Source organism: Monodelphis domestica, chromosome 6 (genome assembly GCF_027887165.1).
Source record: "Monodelphis domestica isolate mMonDom1 chromosome 6, mMonDom1.pri, whole genome shotgun sequence".
In the NCBI taxonomy this organism is placed as follows: domain Eukaryota; kingdom Metazoa; phylum Chordata; class Mammalia; order Didelphimorphia; family Didelphidae; genus Monodelphis; species Monodelphis domestica.
The window spans coordinates 233,612,419-233,634,270 of NC_077232.1; the positions used below are offsets into that span (position 1 = coordinate 233,612,419).

Consider the following 21,852-nt stretch of genomic DNA (forward strand, 5'->3'; position numbering starts at 1 on the left):
TTCTTTAGAGTTACATAGTGCCTCTGCATATATATACATATATATGTCTATATATGTATATATATGCATATATATCAAGGAGTGCATGAAGTTAAAGAAATCATGATTTCTCATTCATTAGAAAACAACAAATGCAAAAGCGTGCAAGCAAATTATGAGCAAGCAAAATGTGTGTGAAAAGAGCTGGACACATACCCACAAACCATCCATCATCACACTTCTCCATCACATCAATGACATCGCTCTCTCTGAGCTCCAACTCATCTTCATTCCTAGGAGTATAGTTATACAGAGCCTGAAAGCTTAAACAGGACAAATACAAAGGCGGATGTTGAAACAGAAGTTCTTTGCACCTTCACTAAGCTAGAGGAGGAGGTGAAACTGTCACTTTGGTTTGAAAAGTGGGATTCTAACTAAAAATATCAAGCTAAGGAATGGAAAACTTTAGTCATCATGGAGAGGAAAAAGGCAGAACTCTTCCTTAGAGGACTGGATTGGGGCTGTGATCACATTATATAATTCACAGTATGAAGGGCATTCTGATTGAAGTTATTTTGAATTTTAAAGGCAGACACTTGTTCAGCCATTTGATGACTTCTTCTATCTCACACAGCTTAGATAATGAAACTAAATGAAATAGAAATGATGCTATCATTTTTCACCCACAGAAAACAAGGAAGGTTTTTTACAGAATCAGTATTTTTGACGGCGTCACAAACATCTGTGGCTTACAGATTTTGAAAGAACCAATTTAGCTTTCAAAATACATTTTTCATTAAGAGAAACCAAATGGTTTAAAAACATCACTGAAGTACCTCTGTGGGAATTTGGAAGTGTCATGCTTCCAAAGGGGATTATTGTCTTTTTTCCCCTCCAAGTCTGCTTCTTTTCATTTTATCTTCATTATCTATCAAACACACACACCCACGTACACACCCACACACATACATAAGAGGTCATCTAGTACATTGGATAGCTCCTCTTATTATTTATGGAATGACCCAAATAAGACCTGCATAGGAATGAATGGGTTGCAACCTATACTGGTGATCCACACTATTAAAATTATGCACCCATGAAAATGTTTTATTTTCATAAATTTATTACCAATCAGAATTTGTGTAATTTTGTCTCGGTGTGAAAAAAAAATTCTCATACTTTATATAGTAACATGTTATGCTGGTTTTATGTATGGATTACAGACTAGGATGGAACAATGGATTTGAAATGCTCATTGATTAATCCAATCTAATCTCCAATAGTTTTTGGCTACATGTTTCATGATAGATGAGAATTATAGAGAGTTGTTTCTCCTTCCCCCAACAATTTTCACCCTCTTGAACAATTCCTTCATACAGGAAAGACTAACACTTGCATTCCCCAGCTCCCCACGCTCTCAGGAGAACCTATATGTTGGAAACATCAGTGAAGGAATAATAAAGAATTTGGGGGTTCTAGTGCCAATTTTATAGAACAAAAGATCTTACAAACAAAGTGAACAATGATATTAACAAAAATGCAGCATCTGAGATGGCCAGGGAGGAATTGGTACATAATTAACAAAAATATATTTAGCTGGCAAATGAAAGCTCTGGAAGCAAGATTTTATATGTCCAAAATATATCTTTATAATTCGGCGTGAAAAAAGGTTTCTTTTAAAATTCTCACAAATTATCATGCAGCTAAAGGATCTACAGTTCAGAGACTTAGAGCTTGAAGGGACCTTAGAGCTTATCTGCTCCTTAATTTTTCAGATGAGGAAACCCAGGTCCAAAGGGAAGAGAGTCAAGTCTAGAGTTATACAACCACTAAGTGGTAGGGGTAAGTCTAAAAAGCAGATCTTCTCAGTTCAGTAACCTCATCACTAGACTCTGCTTTCCTCTCATGAGGGTTTGCTATTTGCAGTCACTCAGTTAATGGGGGATAAAAATAAGGACCACAGTGGGGGAGCTCTGGAAATGTGGGGACCATGTGATATTGAGAAAATGAGCATAAGTGATACTGACAATGCTGAATATGATTAAAGAATGAGAAAATTAATTATAATTGTTCAAGTGAGGAAATTGGATTCTGGTAAAATAAAGGGAAAAGTGGCTTTGATCTTCAGAGTACGAACATAAAAGTTTGCATTTAGGATATTGCCATATTGACTCACCCTCAAATTTGTTTAATATTCTTCATTCCAGTGGTATAACATTCATTGGATCTTTCCTGAACAGAAAATTGCCAGTAATGAGTTGGATAGGGCTAGGTAGCTACCCTTACACATAAGATGGAATAGATTGCCACCTGCGTGGTATGTTTGGAAAGAATTCCAAGAAAGCTCCTCACCTTCCTTTTTCCTTCCAAATATGTTCTTTTTGGTCTTATAACTTAAAATTCTGCCAATAGAGATTGATTCCTTTGGTTTGTTTGGTTCATTAAAGTGAAAATATAATGAGGAGGGGATAATAAATTAAAACCTCATAGTTTATATTTTATTGTAAACTATCTAATTAGATTATTTCCTAAGAGCAGATTTTTAGGGTAGGGAAAGGGGAAAGAACATGAAGGCATTATGTGCCTGTGGTTGGTTTTATGTATGAATTACAGACCAGGATGGAACAATGGATTTGGAATGTTCATTGATTAATCCATTCCCCAATAATTTATGACTATATAACTTATGTCTATATAAGGCATAGAGAAGGAAAAAGGTCTGAATTTAGAGCTGGAAGTCCTGGGCTGATTCTGCTATCCACTAGCTGGCCTACACAGGACAAAAATTCTGGGCCTCAGTTTCCTCATCTGTTAAAGAAGTCACAAATCCCTTTAGAAACCTGTGGTTGCCTCTTTTCATAACTGAAGGAAATGCTGAATTTCAGGTTAGTGAAAAGAAACTTTTTTCCCATCCAAGTTCAAACACCCCCTGCCTAAAATCTCTCCACAGACAGTGGATGGATTCCAAGTTAAGAACCTTTGGTCTACAGGATCTCTAAGACTCTTTACAATCTTAATTCTGTGATGCCAAGGGGGCTGTTGAAAGTAGACGTGGGGATCCTAAGGGATAAGTTATTGCACAATTTTGCTCAGGGCTAGACCTGGATAAAAGCATCTGATGACTTTCTTTTTCTTTTTCTTCTTCTTCTTTTTTTTTTTGGATTAATGCCATTTAGGTAAAATCAATGAAATCTAAAATAGTATTTATTTCTGAAGGCTTATGGGAAGTCTTCTAAGTGTTTCTAGCAGTTGTTAAGAGTGTGAGATGAAAATATTTTGGATAAAGTTCCTTGGGAACTGACCTCACTCTAACAATATTTGACTATGTTGTGTCATTGAATATTCTCATTTCATTCTCTGTGGTGGGAGCAGAATGTTACTGGGTTATCAATTTGATACTATTGTATACTTTCAGGAGTGCTTGGAGTTGTGTTATCTCTTATTCAAAAGGGAAGGATGTGACTGGTCTAGGACTTCAACAACTAGATATTTGAGGGTCCCAAGGCTAAAATGAGGGTCAAAGACCAGTTTGTGGGGCATCTACGTGGCACAGTAGATAGAGTGGAGTTGGAAGGATGTGGGCCTCAGACACTCCCTAGCTGTGTGACCCTGGGCAAGTTATTTAACCTTGTTTGCCTAACCCTTGCCCTTCTGTCTTAAGAGTTGTTTCTAGGACAGAAAGTTAAAAAAATTTTTTTTGCACTGCTTTGACTTGGATTTAGGACAATCTCTTTTTATGGATCTACTGAGACTCTTTTGCTTTCATTTCTCTGATTATCTAGGAATATGAGAAAAGGATCAATGCATTTTTCCAGAAGCTTCCTACTCCACTTTGGGTTTTAACTGAGTAACTTTGGAAGGAGTGTACTCCTTGTATTGGGGTTTCAATCACAACGTAAAAAAGAGCTTGAAAGATGTATTGTAGGAATGAGTGGTGGTGGTGGGAATAGGATGCCTTAAAAGGACATTTTTTCTTTTAGTGGAAAATTATCCTTGTTCTAAGAAAAGACAAAATTGAATTAATCTTGAAAATTTTAAGATTCAGAACCTAGGTTTCTTTTCACAAGACTTATTAAGGGGTCTAAAGGAAGCCAAGTTTCTCCACCCATCTTTCATGGAATGTAACTGGGTGGTATTTTTTTTTTAACAAAGAATGTTTTAATTAGGTCCCACATACCATTTTCTAAATACACAAACAGCCATATGTAAGCTCTGTAATACCATAAATATAAAATGCTAAATCTGATCACCAAAAGTACTGTTTAGGTAAGTGATCAAAAAAATCAATAAAATTCTGCACTCACAGAAAACAATGTCCTTACTACTTAAAGGCTCCCCCCAGGAAAGTGGAGGTAATGGGCTAAACATTAATGCTCCTAAAAAGCATTATAATTAACTTCTGAAATCATATGCAAATAGCTAAAAAGGAACTTAACATAAAAATTAGAAAATGTTTTTAGTTTTAGAGCTAAGTTGGGAAATGAAGGGAACAAATCATAGAGCCAAATCAGGTAGAAGCAGCATAGGATGATGGAGAGAGCACTGGCCTAGAACCTGATATGACAGGATTTGGTACTCTTGTGACTATGGGGAAATCATTTAACCTCTCTGGAACTTGGTTAGCTCAACTATAAAATGAAGGTGTTGGACTAGAGCAGCTTGAAGGTCCCTTTCAGTTCTAGAAGAATGATCTTATTATTTGTGAAAATGATTTAATCAATTGCTACTCCATGGGAGCAGGAGAATATGTCTGGAAGGCTTGAGACTTATTGAGGATATTACAGTTGATGCTACAGATGAAGCTTTAACATCATAACTAATAATTCTACTGTAATGGAATAAAAATGGGATAAAATAAAAAAGGAACTAATGTCTCTTCAGTGAGAATTATAGATGCTCAGCCCAGGTGCTTCCTCCATCACGAAGGTTTTCCTATTCTCTGAGTTGTCATTGTTCTTTTGTTCCATAGAATTATCTATTTTTTAATTTGTTTGTGTCCATGTATCCCTTCCCTCCCTCAGTGCAATGTAAGTTCTTGTTATTCATTTTCCTTGTAGCCTTGTCCTTCAAGGCAAAGTACCTCGCACATAGCCCACGCTTAATTAATGCCTGTGGAATTGAATGGAAGAAAAAAGTAGAGAGTGGAAATAAGGGGGAAGAATCTAGTGAGACTGTATGGCAACTGCAGTTTAATCTTGTTTTGTAAAGGTAAATGGGAGAGATCACTGAGATGTCTGGGAAGGGGTGTGTTTCTGAGGCTCAGGAAATAAATGTGCTTAGCTAAGTAACAATGATTTATGTAATGCTGCCAATAAGGACCTTCTGGAAACATGTTATTAGAACTGTACTCTCATGTTCTCTCGATGGATTCTTCTCATTTACCTGTTCCCTCAGTATCTTTAAAATAAATACAAACAAGATGCCTGCACTACTATGAAACCTATTACTCATCAAGAACTACATTGCTTAGGGGGTGTCTAGGTGGCTCAGTGGATTGAGAGCCAGGCCTGGATATGGGAGGTCCTGGGTTCAAATCTGACCTCAGACGCTTCCTTGCTATATGACTTTGGGCAAGTCACTTAACCCCATTGCCTAGCCCTTACCACTCTTCTACCTTGGATCCAATACTTGGGAACTATGATTAGAGGCAAGGGTTTAAAAAATTCCAATTACATTACCCATATTGAGGAAGAAAAACTAACCATAGGACTGACTGCAATAAGAGGGAGATTGGCTCATGAAGTGAAGAGAAGGACCTCAACTTAAACATGACTTCCTGACTATCTTAAAAAAAACAAAGCATGGGATAATGTCTTCAGCAGGTGAGATACAATCAAATTTGACTGCTTATTTAGAACTCTTTCACTTCATGAAATTCACCATCTTCCTTTCTGGCCATACAGATTTTGTATTTGTATAGAGCTACCCAAGCTGCTCCTCCCTTCTTTGGTTAAGGTTTGGGTTAATCTTAAATTTAGAAGAGAAGAAGGATACTTACGGTTCCCCCCCACCTTGTATGTTTTCATGAGTAAACCCGGGGCGCTGTGGCTGTAATGAAATGATTTTTAATGTAAAAAAAAAAATAAAGTACTGTCACTAAGTAAAAGTTTGGATAATGGCATGGTATTTTTTCTTGACATTTAATATTTCCTGTTGTAAAAAACCAAGAGGAAAGAAAAAAGCAAATAATAGGACTATTGCAGAATTAAGAATTGGAATATTTTGAAGGAAATTGTCAAAATTAAACCCAAACAATCCATGTCCAAAATTCTTGGACCATGTCTACAATCTAGTCTCTTCACATTTTAAAGAAAGGTCCCAGTTTAGTCCCATTGATTTTTCAAAGGCCAGGAATATTGCAAAGACGCAGACACCGGACCACTCAAATGGGACAGGATGGACAACAGCATACATTTTTAGTCTCTCGTAGATTCTCAAACAAGCAAAAAATAAATCACGATGATTTTTAACAGCAAAATAGCCACATTCATTCATTCTGCTTTTCCTGCACGGACAACATTCTCATGTACAGTACACATGAAAATATCAACTGGGCAGGCACTCCATGCTACAATTGGATTAACATTGTCTCTTCTCAAGGTGAGGAGAACACCATGCAGATTTTAAGGGGAAAACAAACGACTTTAAATAGACTAGAACAAACAATATCCAGGTAACATGTAACATTTTACCTTATTAGAGAAATATTGGTAGATATTTCCAGTGCACTGAACCCTCAAAAGAGTTTCCTTTCTTTTTAAACTAAGCATCAAGACCAGTATCTGTAATAGATACTTATAATATTGGAAATGACAAGCCTTAGCATCCTAAATTACTACATAATTGTTTCATCTACTGGAAAAATAGCACTTTTCATAAATAAATAAGTCGTATATTAATTTGTAACCACTGAATGATCTAAAAAAAGGATATCTTCTAGGACAAATGTTGCATGACAATCATTCATAACACATTTTGTAAGCACCCTAATGCTGCATAAAACAGGTACATAGTAAACATAAGATACTCTCCAAGCTTGCATGGTTGCTTGCTGAATACTCATCTTTTATGACCATTGGTCTATAGTAATGAAATGATCTTAAATACAAAGGTAGCTGGCTTTCTAAAACACTTAGAATAGAAGACTGATGGGCTTTTCAAGTACTTCCTTGAAAATCTTCATCACCCACTGGTCCAATTTGGTTTGGGGCCCAGAATGGATAAAAGTAGGTAGGCATCTTGGTAGCATAATAGTTAGAGACCTGGACTTGGAGCCAGGTCAAGTACAAATTGTGACTCAAACTCTTACCAGCTATGTGACCCTGGGCAAGTCACCTAACCTTTCTCTTGCCTCAGTTTGCTCATCTATAAAATGGGAATAATAATAGTACTTACCTTCAAGGGTGGTGGTGAGGATAAAATGTGATAATGTGTATTGCATTTTGCAAACCACTTAAAGACTTTTATCAATGACAGTGTTCATTAATAACACGTGGGAAAGAATGAACTTTGTTGTTTCTTCTAGGTCAATGATGAAATAACTTCACAAGGCCTTTCTTTGTGAATAATAAAGCTCTTCTGTTTTGAGGAATTTTAGTCAAATCAAATGATGTATGGAAACCCCCTGAAATGTATTTAGCCAAGTACTGCCCTGAGTAAAAAGCAAGACGTCCCAACTCTGAATGGGTTCAGTTGTGGAGACATTTCTCAAAATGCCTCTCTTAGATAACTGAGCTGTGCCTCCATGTTAGTAGGACTTCAAGCTTTGAACTCAGAACAGGACAAGTACTTAGAAGGTATGATTCTTAGAAATTTTTTTTCTCCACTGTCTGTTTATGTAACAAACCAAAAAAGAACTATAAGGTCTGGAGAATGGAATAGAAGAATTCAATGCACAAATCATTTATCTCAAAGGCAAGAAATTAAAACTAAAACTGACCTCCCCCACTTCCATTTTACTACCAAAAACCAATGGCAAAACGAAAACCACATAATGATGAATGTTATGAAAAATTTCATCATCATCTTTAAGCTTATATTACTCTGAGTGGCAACTAACAGCATGTTTTGAAATACAAGTTTTAGTATTTAATCTTTTTATGCACAAACATAGTACTGTAATGTATAACATTGCTTGATTTGTTTTTATAAAAAATATATGAAATATGCTTTATTTACCTTTTAGAACTTAAATTTCAGTGATTAAGAATACAATCTTCACTACAATGTACACTTTCCAAATTGAATATAAAATAAACTCTCTTATTTTTGGTTTGTTCTTTTAATTTCTAGTTCTAGTGAAACTAAAGTTAAGATCAAATTGTCTACCAACAGAAATCAACCCACTGAGTGGGAAATGAGAAGGGGTAGGAATAATCTTTCCCAGTTTCCATTTTATAGCTATACTATAATTACTAATCACTGCAATTCTACTACTTTAATTCTTCTAATTCCCTCAATTTATCTTGCTTGCAGGCTCAGATTTATTGTCTTTCTCCCTTGAATCCAAGAATTCACTCTTTTAGGTCATTTTTTTTTCAGCATGAGAAGGTAGATTCATTTCTATTGTAAGCATGTGTCCTCACCAGATTCTATAGGTTTCCTTGATGTTTATGTTGAAAACCAGCTGGTAGTCCCTGGTAGAAAATTATGAAATTTCCCACTCATTTAAAAAACAACAACAACAACTTTAATCCTTCCATGACGCTTAAAGAATTCTTGTCTTCTGCCATTATCCACGTGCATTTGGGTTTATTGGCCTATATAGGTCAAAAATGTTGCACCTTTTTTGGAAGTATCTTTGGACTACTATCTCTTACTTCCAGTTACCCACTGGCTACCTCTCCACCTACTTGTCCAGACAGCATCTCAAGCTAAATCTTTCCCAAACTGAACCCCCCCCCCCCATTGCCCCTACCCTAATTTAAAAAAAACACAACATCATATTTTTCAAAGTTATCCAGGCTCAAAACTTAGTCATTATATTCTGGGGTTCTGAAGGAATTTGTAGAAATAATAGCTGGACCACAATCAGAGATCTTTGAAAACGCCCAGTGCTACATGGGCTAGAGCCAGGTAAATGTTCTAACTTTCCAAAAGAGGAAGAATGTGGATTCTTCCAACTATAATTTAGAAAGCTTGACATAATTCTTGGAAAATTCTAGAAGACATTATTAAAGAGAGAGTTTGTGAGCTGTTAGAAAGGGAAACAGTGATTACGAAGTGTCAAAGTAGACCCAGTAAGAATAAGTTACATCATAACTAACCATATGTGCCTTTTTGGCAAGTGTATGAGACTAGGCAAAAGGGAAAGTCATAGACTTGTGGCTTGGCAAAATATCTGATAAAGTTTCTTATGCTGTCCTTGTAGATGAAATGGAGGGATGTAGAATTAAGAGTTCATTTAGGCAGATTTGATATTAGACCCAATGCATAGAGACCATGTTTTGCTTTTGGTTCTGTTCTATTCAACATTGTTAATAGTGATTTGGCTGAAGAGGCATATTTACTAAAGCTGGGTTATGGAACTGAGAGAGGTAGCTAGCTGATCCGTTGGATGGAAGGATCCTACAATGAAAGGCTGGATCTAATAAGATCAATTTAAAGGGACTATATGGAAAGCCTTTCCTTCACTTACAAAACAGTCAGTTACACAAGTACAATTTAGGGAGAGATTGGGCTAGTCAAGAGTTCAAGTGTAAAGAATCTGGAGATTTTAGCAGAGTGCAAGTTCTATGTGAGTCACTAGTGAGATTTGGTAGCCAATAAGGCTAATGAAATTTTTTTCTGTATTAAAAGAGATATAGGGTCCAGATTAAGAGAGGGAATAGTGCTACTGTATTTATCCCGTATTTATCAAACACAGATGGAACATATTCCTTTCCAGGCACCACATTTTAGGAAGGGAATTGACAAGCCAAAGTAGGGTACCAAGAATAGTGTAGATGTGCAAAGCCATGCCATTCTTGTTTAAAGAACTTGGGATGATTAATCTATAGGAAAGAATGCTTTGTGAAAACTAGACTTCTAGTAAAAGCATCTGACAAAGTATTTTTTACAGTTGAATGATCATTATGTGGAAGAAGGACTAGATTTATTTTGTTTGGCTCTAGAAATCAGAATTAGGAAATTCTAGGGCATGGGGTGGTAGAGGGGTGAGATTTCATCAAAGAAACAATTTCAGAACAATTAGATAACATAAAAACAGAATGGCAAAGAATGTTGGTTCAAATCCTAGCTATCTGGTCCAAGGGTTTCCTCAACTGCAAAATTAAAGGGTTGCACTAGATGACTTCTCAGTTCCCTTCCAGTTCTAAAGAGTTTCTCATCAATGGAGAACTTGAGTTGGAGATAGCATGACTACTTGTTGAGGATGCTGTTGAAGGCATTGCTTCAGCTATGGATTCGACTACCTTACCTGTGAAGTCCCTAAAGTCCTTTCTAGTCATGAGGTTCTATTACTTTTGCTCCTCCTCTAGCCCAATAGCCTATCAATGGCCAAATACTACTGATTCTCTCTCTGAGAAATTAATCCATTTCATCCTTTCTACTTCCACTATAAACACCCTACTTCAACTCATTTTGTGTAATGCTTCTGTTTACTCAGAAATCATCAATATCTCTTTATAATCTACAAACAACACTGTTTACCCTGATATTTGGAGCCATACCTGTCCTGCTTTAATCCTAGCTTTCTGACTTTATTTGCTTCACATATCCAACATTTCAACAGATTGGGCCATGGGCTCTTTTCTTTTCTTCTCTCCTTCTGAATTCTTGCTTATCTTTTTGTCTCCTCTACACCACAGCTCTCATCCTCCATCTACTGAAATCTCTCCTTTACTTAATGGCCCAACTCAGAGATTACATTTTCTGTGAAGCCTCCCCTAATACCCTTTAGCTGGAAGCCATTCCCCCCCTCTTCAAATTCCTCATAACCCTGCCTAGATCACTCCTTTGCTCTTTATCACTCTCTATCTTCCAATTATTCATGCACATGACTCACCACTCCCAATAAATTGGAAGGAGCTGGAGGATAAGGGATCTGCCCTATTTCACTTTGATGTCATTTCATTTAGGACCTTGCCTGGTGGGGAGGCTGTGCCTTATAACTAAATATCTGTTGAGTTAAATCAGATTAAGGGACACTCAAAAATAGGTGCTGACTAGGCTGTCAGCTTTAGAGGGCAGGCGGGGAGTCCTGGACCTAACATGTCATTGCTGTAAGGAGCTGCTGGGGAGTTTACTCCCTTTACCACAGCAGACTGATACCTGCTCTACAAATCATAGTACTAGTATTGCATGGGACACTGAGGGGCTAGGCTACATTCCCAGAATCTGGACCAAACCGAAACCAAAATTTTCAACTACTAGGTTAGCTCTCTGTATACGGCACCAAGCTGGCTGGCTGAATTCATACTTACTAAGAAGAATGGTAATTCTTCTACCTCTATTTGAAAAACTCAGAAACCCATCTTAGTGGACTAGAACTAGTCAAAACACTGGGAATCCATTTGTCTCATTCTCTTCATTATTAGGCATTACTAACCAACATTTACTTTAAGAGGCAGCACAGCATAGTGGTTAGTGATCTGGTCTTGGGGGCAGAAACATCTGCTGTCCAAATGGAATTACAAATGACTATGCCATAAGGATGGATAGTTTTAGTGGAAACTGGGAAGGCTTCTATGAGCTGATGAAGAAAAAAGTGAGTAGAACTGGGAGAGCAGGTTATACAATGGCAACATTACACAGAAAAATGATTTTGAACTTTGATCAATGCCACGATAATTTGATTCTAGAGGACTGTGCCATGTGACCTCCTGCTCTAGATGATGTTGTTGAGTTGTTCATTTGTGTCTGACTCTTTGTAATGGAATCCACAGGATTTTCTTGGCAAGGATACTGGAGCGGTTTGCCATTTCCTCCTCCAGTGTATTAAGGCAAACAGAGTTTAAATGACTTGCCCAGAGTCACGCACCTAATATGTGTATGAAGCCAGATATGAACTCAGGTCTTCCTGACTCCAGGCCTGGCATTCTACCACTGAGCCACTCAGCTGCCTTACACGTAATGAACTTAAATGGCAGAATAAGATGTACATTTTTAAACAAGTCAGTGTAGGAATGTCTTGCTTTGTTATGAGTTTTTTTCTTTTGTAATTATTCACTGAAGGAGGGGAGGAGAGGAAAAGAGAGGCTTGATAACCAGACAAAATAATAAAATATCTTTTTTAAAAAGATACAAGATTAGGCCTTGTCTCTGACATATACTAGCACTGTGATCTTGGGCAAATAATCTAATTTCTAAGTGATCCAAACAATTTCAGTTATGGGAATGTTGAATCTATGAATTGATTGACTGAAGAAATTTTCTTTTATGGGAATTCCCTATACCAATAAAGTCACAAATCAGGGCCAGCATCCTTTAATCATTTGGAATTAGGGAGGCTTTGGGGTTCAAATTACACTGGATACTCCTTTGTGGTGTGAACCTGGGCAAGTCACTAATATTTCTCAAGTGACTTATCTCCCAAGTCATAGACAGATTATGGTGGTCTCTCTTGGTAAAGAGAATTTCTAAACTAGAAGCTCACTGTGCTGATGGGATCATGGATCTTTTATGGATAGCCTGGCCCTGGACTTGATCTTTAAAATCCATTCCAAGTGTATAATTTTATGAATACAAATAAATAAAAACAAAAATAGGCTTCTTGTTTAAAATTATTTATATCACCCTAATAATACATTTATTATTTCAGAATGTTCTAGTCAGTTATTAGTAGAAAATTATGAAAATTAAATAAATATAAAAATAATATAAACAGGAAGAAGAATGTATAAAATTAATGTCTCCCTTGTCTGGAATGATCCCTCCCATACTGCTTCTTCTTCATTTGTTGAAAATAATCCAATTATTTAAAATGGAAAATAATGACATTTTCAGACTCAGCAATTCTTAAAGATTTTCTACTAAGTTAAAGAGGAGTGGCAATATGTACCTGTGGAATCAGAGATAGTTGAAGTATATTTTTAGTTCCATTTTACAGATTGGTTCATGAAGATTAAGGGAAATCCACTGACTCCCTAACAAAGAAGCCTATTTGGGTTAAGTGGAAAGAATATAGATTCTACAGTCAGAGGACTTGGGATCAAATCTCACCTCTGACCTTTTGTGACCTGCAGTAAATCACACTCAGCCATCTTGGTCCTCAGTTATCTCACTATAAAATAAAAGGCTTGGGTCATATGCCATATGAATTTTAGAACTATGTTTCTATGAATACAGAACAACACATAAGAAGTAGGAGTTGAAGGATGACTGATTTTTTTTTTACTTTCTCTCTATAATATAAATGTGAATGATTTCTGCCACATAAATATGTGGCAGTTTATAGAACTAATAATTGCAGAACAATGGACAAATACTGTTACTGAACAACATATTTTCCCAAATTTTTATGATGGACTGAGGAATTATATTTATTTTCTTCCAGGGGAAGATGTGTATACTCTGGATATTCCCACCAATAATTTCTAAGTTAATGACTTAATTGTTTATTTTACATTGAATCTGCCACAAATATCCCTACTATTACCATTTGAATCCTGTCTCTAAAGGTCTGTATCATATTCATGGACATTGTCTTTTTTTTGGCCCTAGGCAGTACCAAGTTCAAAGAGATTTCTTCCAAGAACTGCATGCCCTACTATCTTCATCTCCAATACCTTTCTATTTGAATAGCCTAGAGCCAGGAGATGCATTTTCTAGTCTTAGTTCTATCACTGCCTTGCTGTGTAACATTGAGAAAAATTAGGTACTACAAGGATAGAATATTTGTTCATCTCTAAAATGGGAATAATGCCTATCCTACCAGAGGGTTGCTAGACAACCTATAGTTCAGTACTTCAGTGGATTCGTGATCTTGCCAATGTGAAGGAAAAATTATTAGTGTTCAAGATTGGATCAAGCTGCCTTTGGAGGTGGTACATTCCCACTTACTTGAGCTCATCAAAAAAAGACTAGAGGATCACTTGTTGGGAGCCTTGTAGAAGATATTCCTGTTCAGGTACACTGATCCTTTTGTCTAAGCTTGGAAAGTCAGCAAGATCTGGGTTCACTGGCCCCATCTTGGACATATACAAACATACATTTATGAATGTGGGTAAGTCATTTAACCTCTTGATAGCACCAGGCAAATCTCTTAAGACTACATAATTGTAATAATAATAATAATAGCTAGCATTTATATGGTACTTCAAGGTTTACAAAGAATATATATATATATATATATAATCTCAGACACTTACTACTAGTTGTATGATCCTGGGCAAGCCACTTAACCCGTTTGCCTCAATTTCTTCTTCTGTATCATGGGAATAAAGCCTTCTATCCCAGGACTGTTGTGAGTATAAAATGAGATATTTCTAAAATCCTTGGCAAACCCTAAAGGGCTATATAAATGCTAGCTATAATTATTACTACATAACTAAGGGGTTTAGGGAGAGAGTTTTTTCAATCAATGAAATGACTGGTCTCTCTATCTCCTATTACTGCCAAGGTCAATTATTGTTCACCAAAATGCATCCATTGTGTCTTAACTTTATTGCCACCTAATGGTGACCAGGGGCAGAAACTGGACCGACAATTGTTTTTGGGAACCTCCCAGCAAACTCCCTGCAGACTGAGTCAGAATGGGAACAGGACGTTTTCGATTAGATATTTTAAGGAGCAGACTGTTAGGCGGATTAGATAGTCATCTCTCTTTCTGCCTTGTACTCTCCCTCCTTTCCTATTTTAATCTCTGTAGAGGCGTTTCTATTACTCATAACCTCTTAGCAGTTTTGTGGTTAAAAATAGAACAATATACATTTATGACATTTATCCCAGATCATATGTGCTCAGAGGCTAAGAAGATGAACTTTAGGTTAATACCTTGAGATTTCTGTGCTGGATATGTTTAAAGAGAGAAATCGATATTGCTTTACTTTTCTTTATTTCTTACTGGTCAAAATGAAAACTCAAATGACCTATAATTTCATAGGCACACATGAGTTTTGAAAGCCTCAAGGACCTTACTTTCTTTAAAATACCATTTTAAACTGATGGAGAGGAGGCAGTTGTTTGGGGGAGGAATCCATTCTAAGTATGGATCTTAACATCTTTATTATTTTATATTTAGTTAATTCTCATAGTAGTTCATTAATTGATGATTAATAAAGGCATTCTGGAAATAAATGTATATTTGTGCTCCAATATAATTTCACTTTAGTTTATTTTTTCTTTTGGCTTAGTAAGGGTAGCCAAAAGGTCGTTGTCATCGATGCTGGTTTCAAATACATGTGAGCCTTCAAAGTCAGATAACCAGTGTCTGAAGGAAGCCTAGGTATGAAATCACAATTTTAAAAATAAAATCGACTCTACCCCATTTAAAGTGGGTAGGTACAATCCTGTCAAAAGTTATTTAGCACAAACTCTGTCTCCAAGACGTATCACAGTGTTAAGAGTTGGCACTTTGTGGATCTGGTATTAAAAACTTTAAAACTGCTTCTGAGATGGTTTAAAGTTTTCAGAGGACAGTTAGTGCTGGGACTGGAATCAGGAAGACCTGATTTCAAATTTGGCCACCACAGGCACTGGCTATTTGACCCAGGGCAAGTTCCTTAACCTTATTTGCCTCAGTTTCCTCATCTATAAAATGAGCTGGAGAAGGAAATAGCAAACCACTCCAGTATCTTTGCCAAGAAGACCCCAAATGGAGTCATGAGGAGGCAGACATGACTAAAAGGAGTGGACAACAATAAAGTTCTCAGAACAAAATGCTTTTTTCAGTGAATGCCAACTTTAGTGTAATCCTATTCTGGGTAGGTAAAATTGTCCCAGTGATCACAGCCTTCCTAGATTTGTTTACTTTTCTTTTCAAACTGAGTAAGGGCAATATGGTGAAAATAATGTGATTTGGTTTAGGAAACCTGGGCTATTGGGCATCAGACAAAAACACACAGCTCTAACCTACTCTACAACAATCTGCAATATCTGAAATTTAAAGGTGACTGGATAATACAACATCTGAGAACCCAAGGGTTCTTGGGTCTTAGATAGCATCTGTTTGATGGTTCCTGCCAGCCATAAGAGGAAGCTTTTGTGTAAGGAATTCTCCACTTCTAAGTACCACCTTCTGCCAGGCACAGGAAAAAAGGATCATAGGATTGAATGAATAGTTTTTAGCAGAGATAATTTCTTGGTAAACAACGTGACGTCATTATAGAATTCCAAAAGTAAAACCATATGAATAAGAAAATATCAAAATAAAACCAAACTAGAAGATGAAACTTTACTAAAATTAAGGTCTCTTAGTGTTATGAATCAAGAAAAAGTTAGATGCCTACATGAAGCATTTCCTTGAGAATTTGCTGTGAGCCTGGGGAGATGGCTTAAGGCTGGGACTTGTGACCCTACTATGGGGATAGAAATTAACACTCTCTCCCCCAACTGTATATTCCTGCTTTAGAAGATGTTTAGAATCCACTCATTAAAAAAAAAAAATCTAGTACCTTGATGAACAAAATACGTAGTGAGGAATGATTTGCTTTTTCATTTAAACAATGGTTGCTATGTAGGGAAATGCTTAGAGGGCAGACAGCATCTAGAAACATCATTCTACATGGAGAACATGTTATCAAGAGAATTCAAGAGAATAGAACATAGATCACTATAGTGACAAAATATTTTTGAGAAGACGATGATACATCAAAAAAATGCTGACAAATAGGAAAAACAAAAGAAAACATGCAGGAAATGATTTGTGGAATATAAATGAAGAAAGATACATTTCTAAAGAGCCAGATCTAGAAACAGGAAGTCCTGGGTTCAAATCTAGCCTCGTACACTTCCTAGTTGTGTGACCCTGGGCAAGTCACTAAACTCCAATTGCCTAGCCCTTACTGTTCTTTTGCTTATTATTCATCAATTCTAAGACAGAAGGTAAGGGTTTTAAAAAAATGTCCATTTCACCTTTTGTTTTCTGGTCTTGCAAATCAGAGTCTTGAAGAACACACAACAACAATGTTTGGAACTGATAGAAAAAACAATAGACTAGGTTTGTAGTTCATATCAAAGCTCCACTTCTTACTCCCTACATGATCTCAGGCAAGTCCTTGTACAATTTTGAGCCCTAGTTTTCTCATCTGTAAAATGACAGTATTGTAGAAGACCAGGTCTATGTCCCTTTCAACTACAAAATCTTAGATGAAACTGCTTTTACTTAGTTAATTATGGTTAATGGTGGTAGAAGATTTGGATGTTTGAAGTACTTTAGTGGGACATGCTACCTTAAGACTTGTGTCTTAAAAAATATAAATGTAGCCTATAGTAAGCACAATTGAACTTTTTTTGACCCATAAGTATCTTCATTTTGATTTAAAAACTTCTATATAATCCTTTACATGTTATCTCACATATCGAGATAAGAAATGCAATATTTGTTAAGCACTTAATGGGGTGCCTTACACTTAAGAGGTACTTAAATAAATGCTTGCTCCTTCCTTCATTTGATGCCCACATTGGGTAGGTACTATCATTCTCTCTATTTTACAGATGAGGAGATGAAGGCTGACAAAGGGTAAGTAGTTTGCCCAGGGACACAGAGCTGGTGAGTTTCTGGGGCACAATTTGCATTCAGATTTTCCTGATTCCAAAGCTCCAGCTGATCAGTGGACAGGCCAAAAAACTCAAGATGAAGCCCAAAGTCCATGAATACAGGGACATCTGTCTCACATCTGGAGTATGCAGGACCCTACCCTGTGTGAACTGCTGTGACCTCTGACAGGTGAGCTGCAGGATCTCCTAGACATCACTGGGCTACGTGGAGGCTTAGCCATTACAAATATTTCTCTTTTTAAATCAGCCTGAAAAAACCACAAAGATGGTGGTCAGTTCCCTTCACATGCACATATAATAGACATGCTAAAAAAAAAAAAAAGCATAGCAGCCCCCATCAAACCAATGTCCCACAAGGTAAGAATTGCTAGGGCTTCAGACACCGCTTTATTGGTAAAAGCAACCCATGGGGTGTTACTTGGTTGCCAAAATTACTTGGTCACCAAAGTTTACAAGCCTCACAGCAAATTCTAAGGAAAAAGTCATAGCAGAAAATTTGCATACATAAACCATTTGCTAGGAAAGGCAAAAAGCTGAGAACACACAGAAGGAATTTTATCTCTAGCCAATGCATTAAATTTGAGAGTGTCTCTAAGAGAAGGAAGGACACTTCCCTTAGTATACGGGTTCATTCTGAATATGCCAAATGTCTTTCAACAGAGGAAAAGAACTTTCTTCTGGGGAAAAGGACAAAATAGAATGAAGTGCTCAAGACTGTGGTAATTCAAGTTAAATTTCTTTTGAGAATCACTTCATAATATCAGGATCACTCCTTCATAGATAGGGTCTCAGATTTTTCCATTAACAAGCTACCTTTCCACTAGTTTATTTGAGCTAAATGCCACATTTTTGGAAATTCTGGAAGAAAACTGGGAAAGAACGAACTATGGATTCACAAAAATCTGAATTCCACTCTAGCTTGTACCAAGTACTAGTAGTAGGACCTTTGGAAAGTCAAAACCTCAGTTTCCTTCTTTGTAAAATTAGGGACTGAACTAGATCATAGGTATCAAACTCAGAAAGAGGGCCCCTTTTTTTCCTTTACTTTTCATAGTAAGGATCTGACCTGAAATACTACATATTAACATTATCTATGGTCTATTATATTTTTATTATTTTGTTAAATATGTCCCGATTACCTTTTGATCTGGTTTGGGTAACAGTCAGGAGTGTTACCTCGCCCATGATTTCCAAGGTCCCTTTTAGTTATAACATTACAGAATGTCATAGTTGTTGGCCAGTACCTTCGATTGATTTGGAGGTTTAACATTCTCTGGGGGATTAGGAAAGGCTAGATTCATTTTCCCTTGACACTGACCAAGCTACCTTCTTCTCTTTGTTGCAGAGCTGGGGGATTGTGGGTAAGAGACTGACTGACTTAGCTGATATGTAACTTAGTCCTAAAAAAATGGATTGGTTTGTTTTTCTTGTCCTCAGTCTTTGTTAGAAAGGATGGCTCACTGGATGGGAGAGAAGTGTTATATCTGGAACTGAAGATGATTTAAAGACAAAAGATGGGAATAGAAATGTTTAAAAAAATGAAAAAAAGGAGTTAACAATATGGAAAATTTTTCAACATGAACCGTTTTGATGGACCAGAGAATTGCTTCTACCCAGGGAGAAAGTAATGTCTGGGGCTGAAATACGATGGGCCTATAATTAAATACTGAAAACTTGGGCATTAGCCCATTTCCAAGTGCCAGACTTATTTTTCAAGAGAAAACTCCTGTGTTTAATAAAAACCATATTAGCAGGGGGATTTTGCCTTTGGGGACTCTATGGTTTGGGATGGTAGTGGGAGCAGGTGGTTCTTCTGTATATTTGGGTATATTCATTCAAATCCATATTGCCTTGATTACCAACCCAGCCACTCTAGGATATACATAGAGTCCATTGTTTATTATATGGTATCCCAAAAGTCTTGGTGCAGTTTTAAGAGTTTGGGGACACCCTGCATTAGGCAGTATTAATTATACAGTTGATTTGAGAATGTAAGAGAGCTAGATTGTGTAAGACAGCAAAGATAGTGGAGTGGAATGGTCAGTAGCAGGCAAAAGCAATAGGATAAGCTTAGGAGGAATATAAGACTGTAGTCTAACTGTTCCTGGGTTCTCTTCATGGGAGACTTCCTTGTAGTGGTCTTTGATGAGGGAGGTACTCTTTTCCAATTCTCCTATTAGCATTTCATCTATAGCAAGAGTCTACTATGATTCAGTGGCAAGTAGCTTAAATCTCTTTTGCTCAGCTTTGGGACACATGAAGGATCATTGGCATTGGGGCTTAACTTCCCTATCTTTAAAATAAGAATATTAGATGAAATGGCAACTGTGGTCCATTCCAGATTTAAATTTTAGTGATTCAACTGGTCCAGCCCTTTCATTTTCCTCAGAGAGAGGTAAAACTTAAAGTGAGGAAGTGTTGGAACTATTTTTTATTGCCGGAGAAAGTACCTTGGGGGGGGGGGAGGGATACTTACTCTGGACAATTTTATCTCCTACACATTTAAATGTGTATTTCAGTACTTTGTAATCCAGAAAATGCTAGCTTTGTGGTGGAATGCTTTTATTTAAATAGGACAGATATTCTGCACCTGTTTTTAATATAGGAATGATATGACTTTATAGACCTAGGTAAGTAGGGGCCCCAGAGTGAGGCCTGTTGATCTTGGCATAGGTTTGAATCCATTTTCCATCAGGATTTTGCCTTGATATTTGAATATTTAACATATTCTTTCCTCTGAGTTAGAGAATTGCTTCTATAGTTTCCTAATCTTTTTTCAAACAGGAATTGAAAAGGAAACTCAGGTGGCAAGAAAAGCCAGTGAAAAAGAGTCAAAACTTTTAACCGAAAAATGAAACTGAGAAGGAAAAATACAAAAGATTTATGTGAATGTATATTAAAGTAAATCCCACTATTATATGATTGTTCCTTTTCCTCCTCTGTCTAATGGTTGAAAATAGATGGTATCTTTTGCTACTTCAAATATCAAAATGGATTTTATCTTCTGGGACTCTAATTTACCTTGGTTGGAGGAAGGGTGTATATACATTGTGAACAGATTGCCTAAGTGGAGACTTTATTATGATCTGACTCAGTAATTAGGTTCAAATTTTACCTGGTACTTTTAGATGCTTGCCGGGTTGATTATTCTCAATTTCAAAGAATGAATATGGAGACTTTGTTTTTAAAAGTTAATACATCTTTTATCTCATCCTCCAGATAGAGAAATGGCTCTTTTTCAGGAACCAACTGAGCTTTCTTAACAAACCTTTTTTTGGTGATATGTTGCCATTTACATTGAAATTTTAATTAGCCCCTGTGCCAAGGTCAGACATTAATTTACTTAAATTATATGTTAAACGGAAATGATATATTAGCTGATGATGCTTGGCAATGGATACTTGGCCATCTGCCCCATAGGTAGCATTCTTTCTGTTTATCCTTTGCTTTGCAAGGCAGCACAGACTGGTGCAAAGAGACCTGGATTTGGAGTCAAAGGACCTAGATTTGAACAATAGTTCCACTACTTACTATTTGGGTGATTGATCCTTGGCATATCACCTACTTTGTAGAGCCTTAGTTTCCTCATATGTAAAGTGTGGGAGTTAGACTAGAAATTATGTCTCAGACACTCAGATACTATGTATCTTACCCTGATTAAACTACTTAATCTCTGTCTCAGTTTTACCATTTATAAAATGGGCCCAATAACATTGCCTACTTTTAGCATCACCTAGGGTTTTTAAGAGGACTATTATTTATTTCTAATAGCACTAAGTCCTTTCAATCTGTCAGAAGTTTATTAAGTACCTATTATTTGCCAAACATTCTATTACCTAATTAGGAGAATGTTTATTTCCTACCCTTTCTGAAGATTATGCTGCCCTTGGGCTCTAGTGACCTAATTGATCTATGGGAAATGATCCAAATTTATAGCCTGAAAATGAAAAGTTTCTTACACCAATCTTCAACTTCTTTCTCCAATTGTTACTTTGAGCTAAAGTTTAGAGGTTTATTCCAATCTTAGACTAGCAGTTGTACAACTACCCTTGTCAAAACTTTGGTTAAGATCATAAGATTGAGAGCTCAGGGGACTTTAGAAGTCATCTATTTCAAATGACTTATTTTACAGATGAGGAAACTGGGGTATAGAAGTCAAGAGATTTGTCCAAGGTCACATAGGCAGTAATGTCACTTTCAGGATTAGAACCCAGA

General features: G+C 36.7%; 1 protein-coding gene and 1 long non-coding RNA gene across 11 annotated transcripts in view; one reads left to right on the forward strand and one right to left on the reverse strand.

Annotated features, from left to right (window-relative positions):
• Window positions 1-21,852, forward strand: part of LOC107649301 (uncharacterized) — a 165,187-nt gene that overhangs the window by 81,262 nt on the left and 62,073 nt on the right. The gene's annotated exons all lie outside the window — the stretch shown is intronic.
• SORBS2 (sorbin and SH3 domain containing 2) overlaps window positions 1-21,852 on the reverse strand; it is a 515,172-nt gene that overhangs the window by 5,833 nt on the left and 487,487 nt on the right. For 9 of the 10 annotated variants that reach the window (XM_016423097.2, XM_056802972.1, XM_056802969.1 and 6 more), the window contains 2 exons: window positions 5,978-6,027; window positions 196-302 (listed from right to left, as the gene is read on the reverse strand). In XM_016423097.2, coding sequence (XP_016278583.2) covers window positions 196-302; window positions 5,978-6,027 — 157 coding nt within the window. Of the gene's footprint in view, window positions 1-195; window positions 303-5,977; window positions 6,028-17,777; window positions 17,886-21,852 lie in introns of all 10 variants that reach the window. The other variant, XM_056802968.1, reaches the window with a different exon arrangement.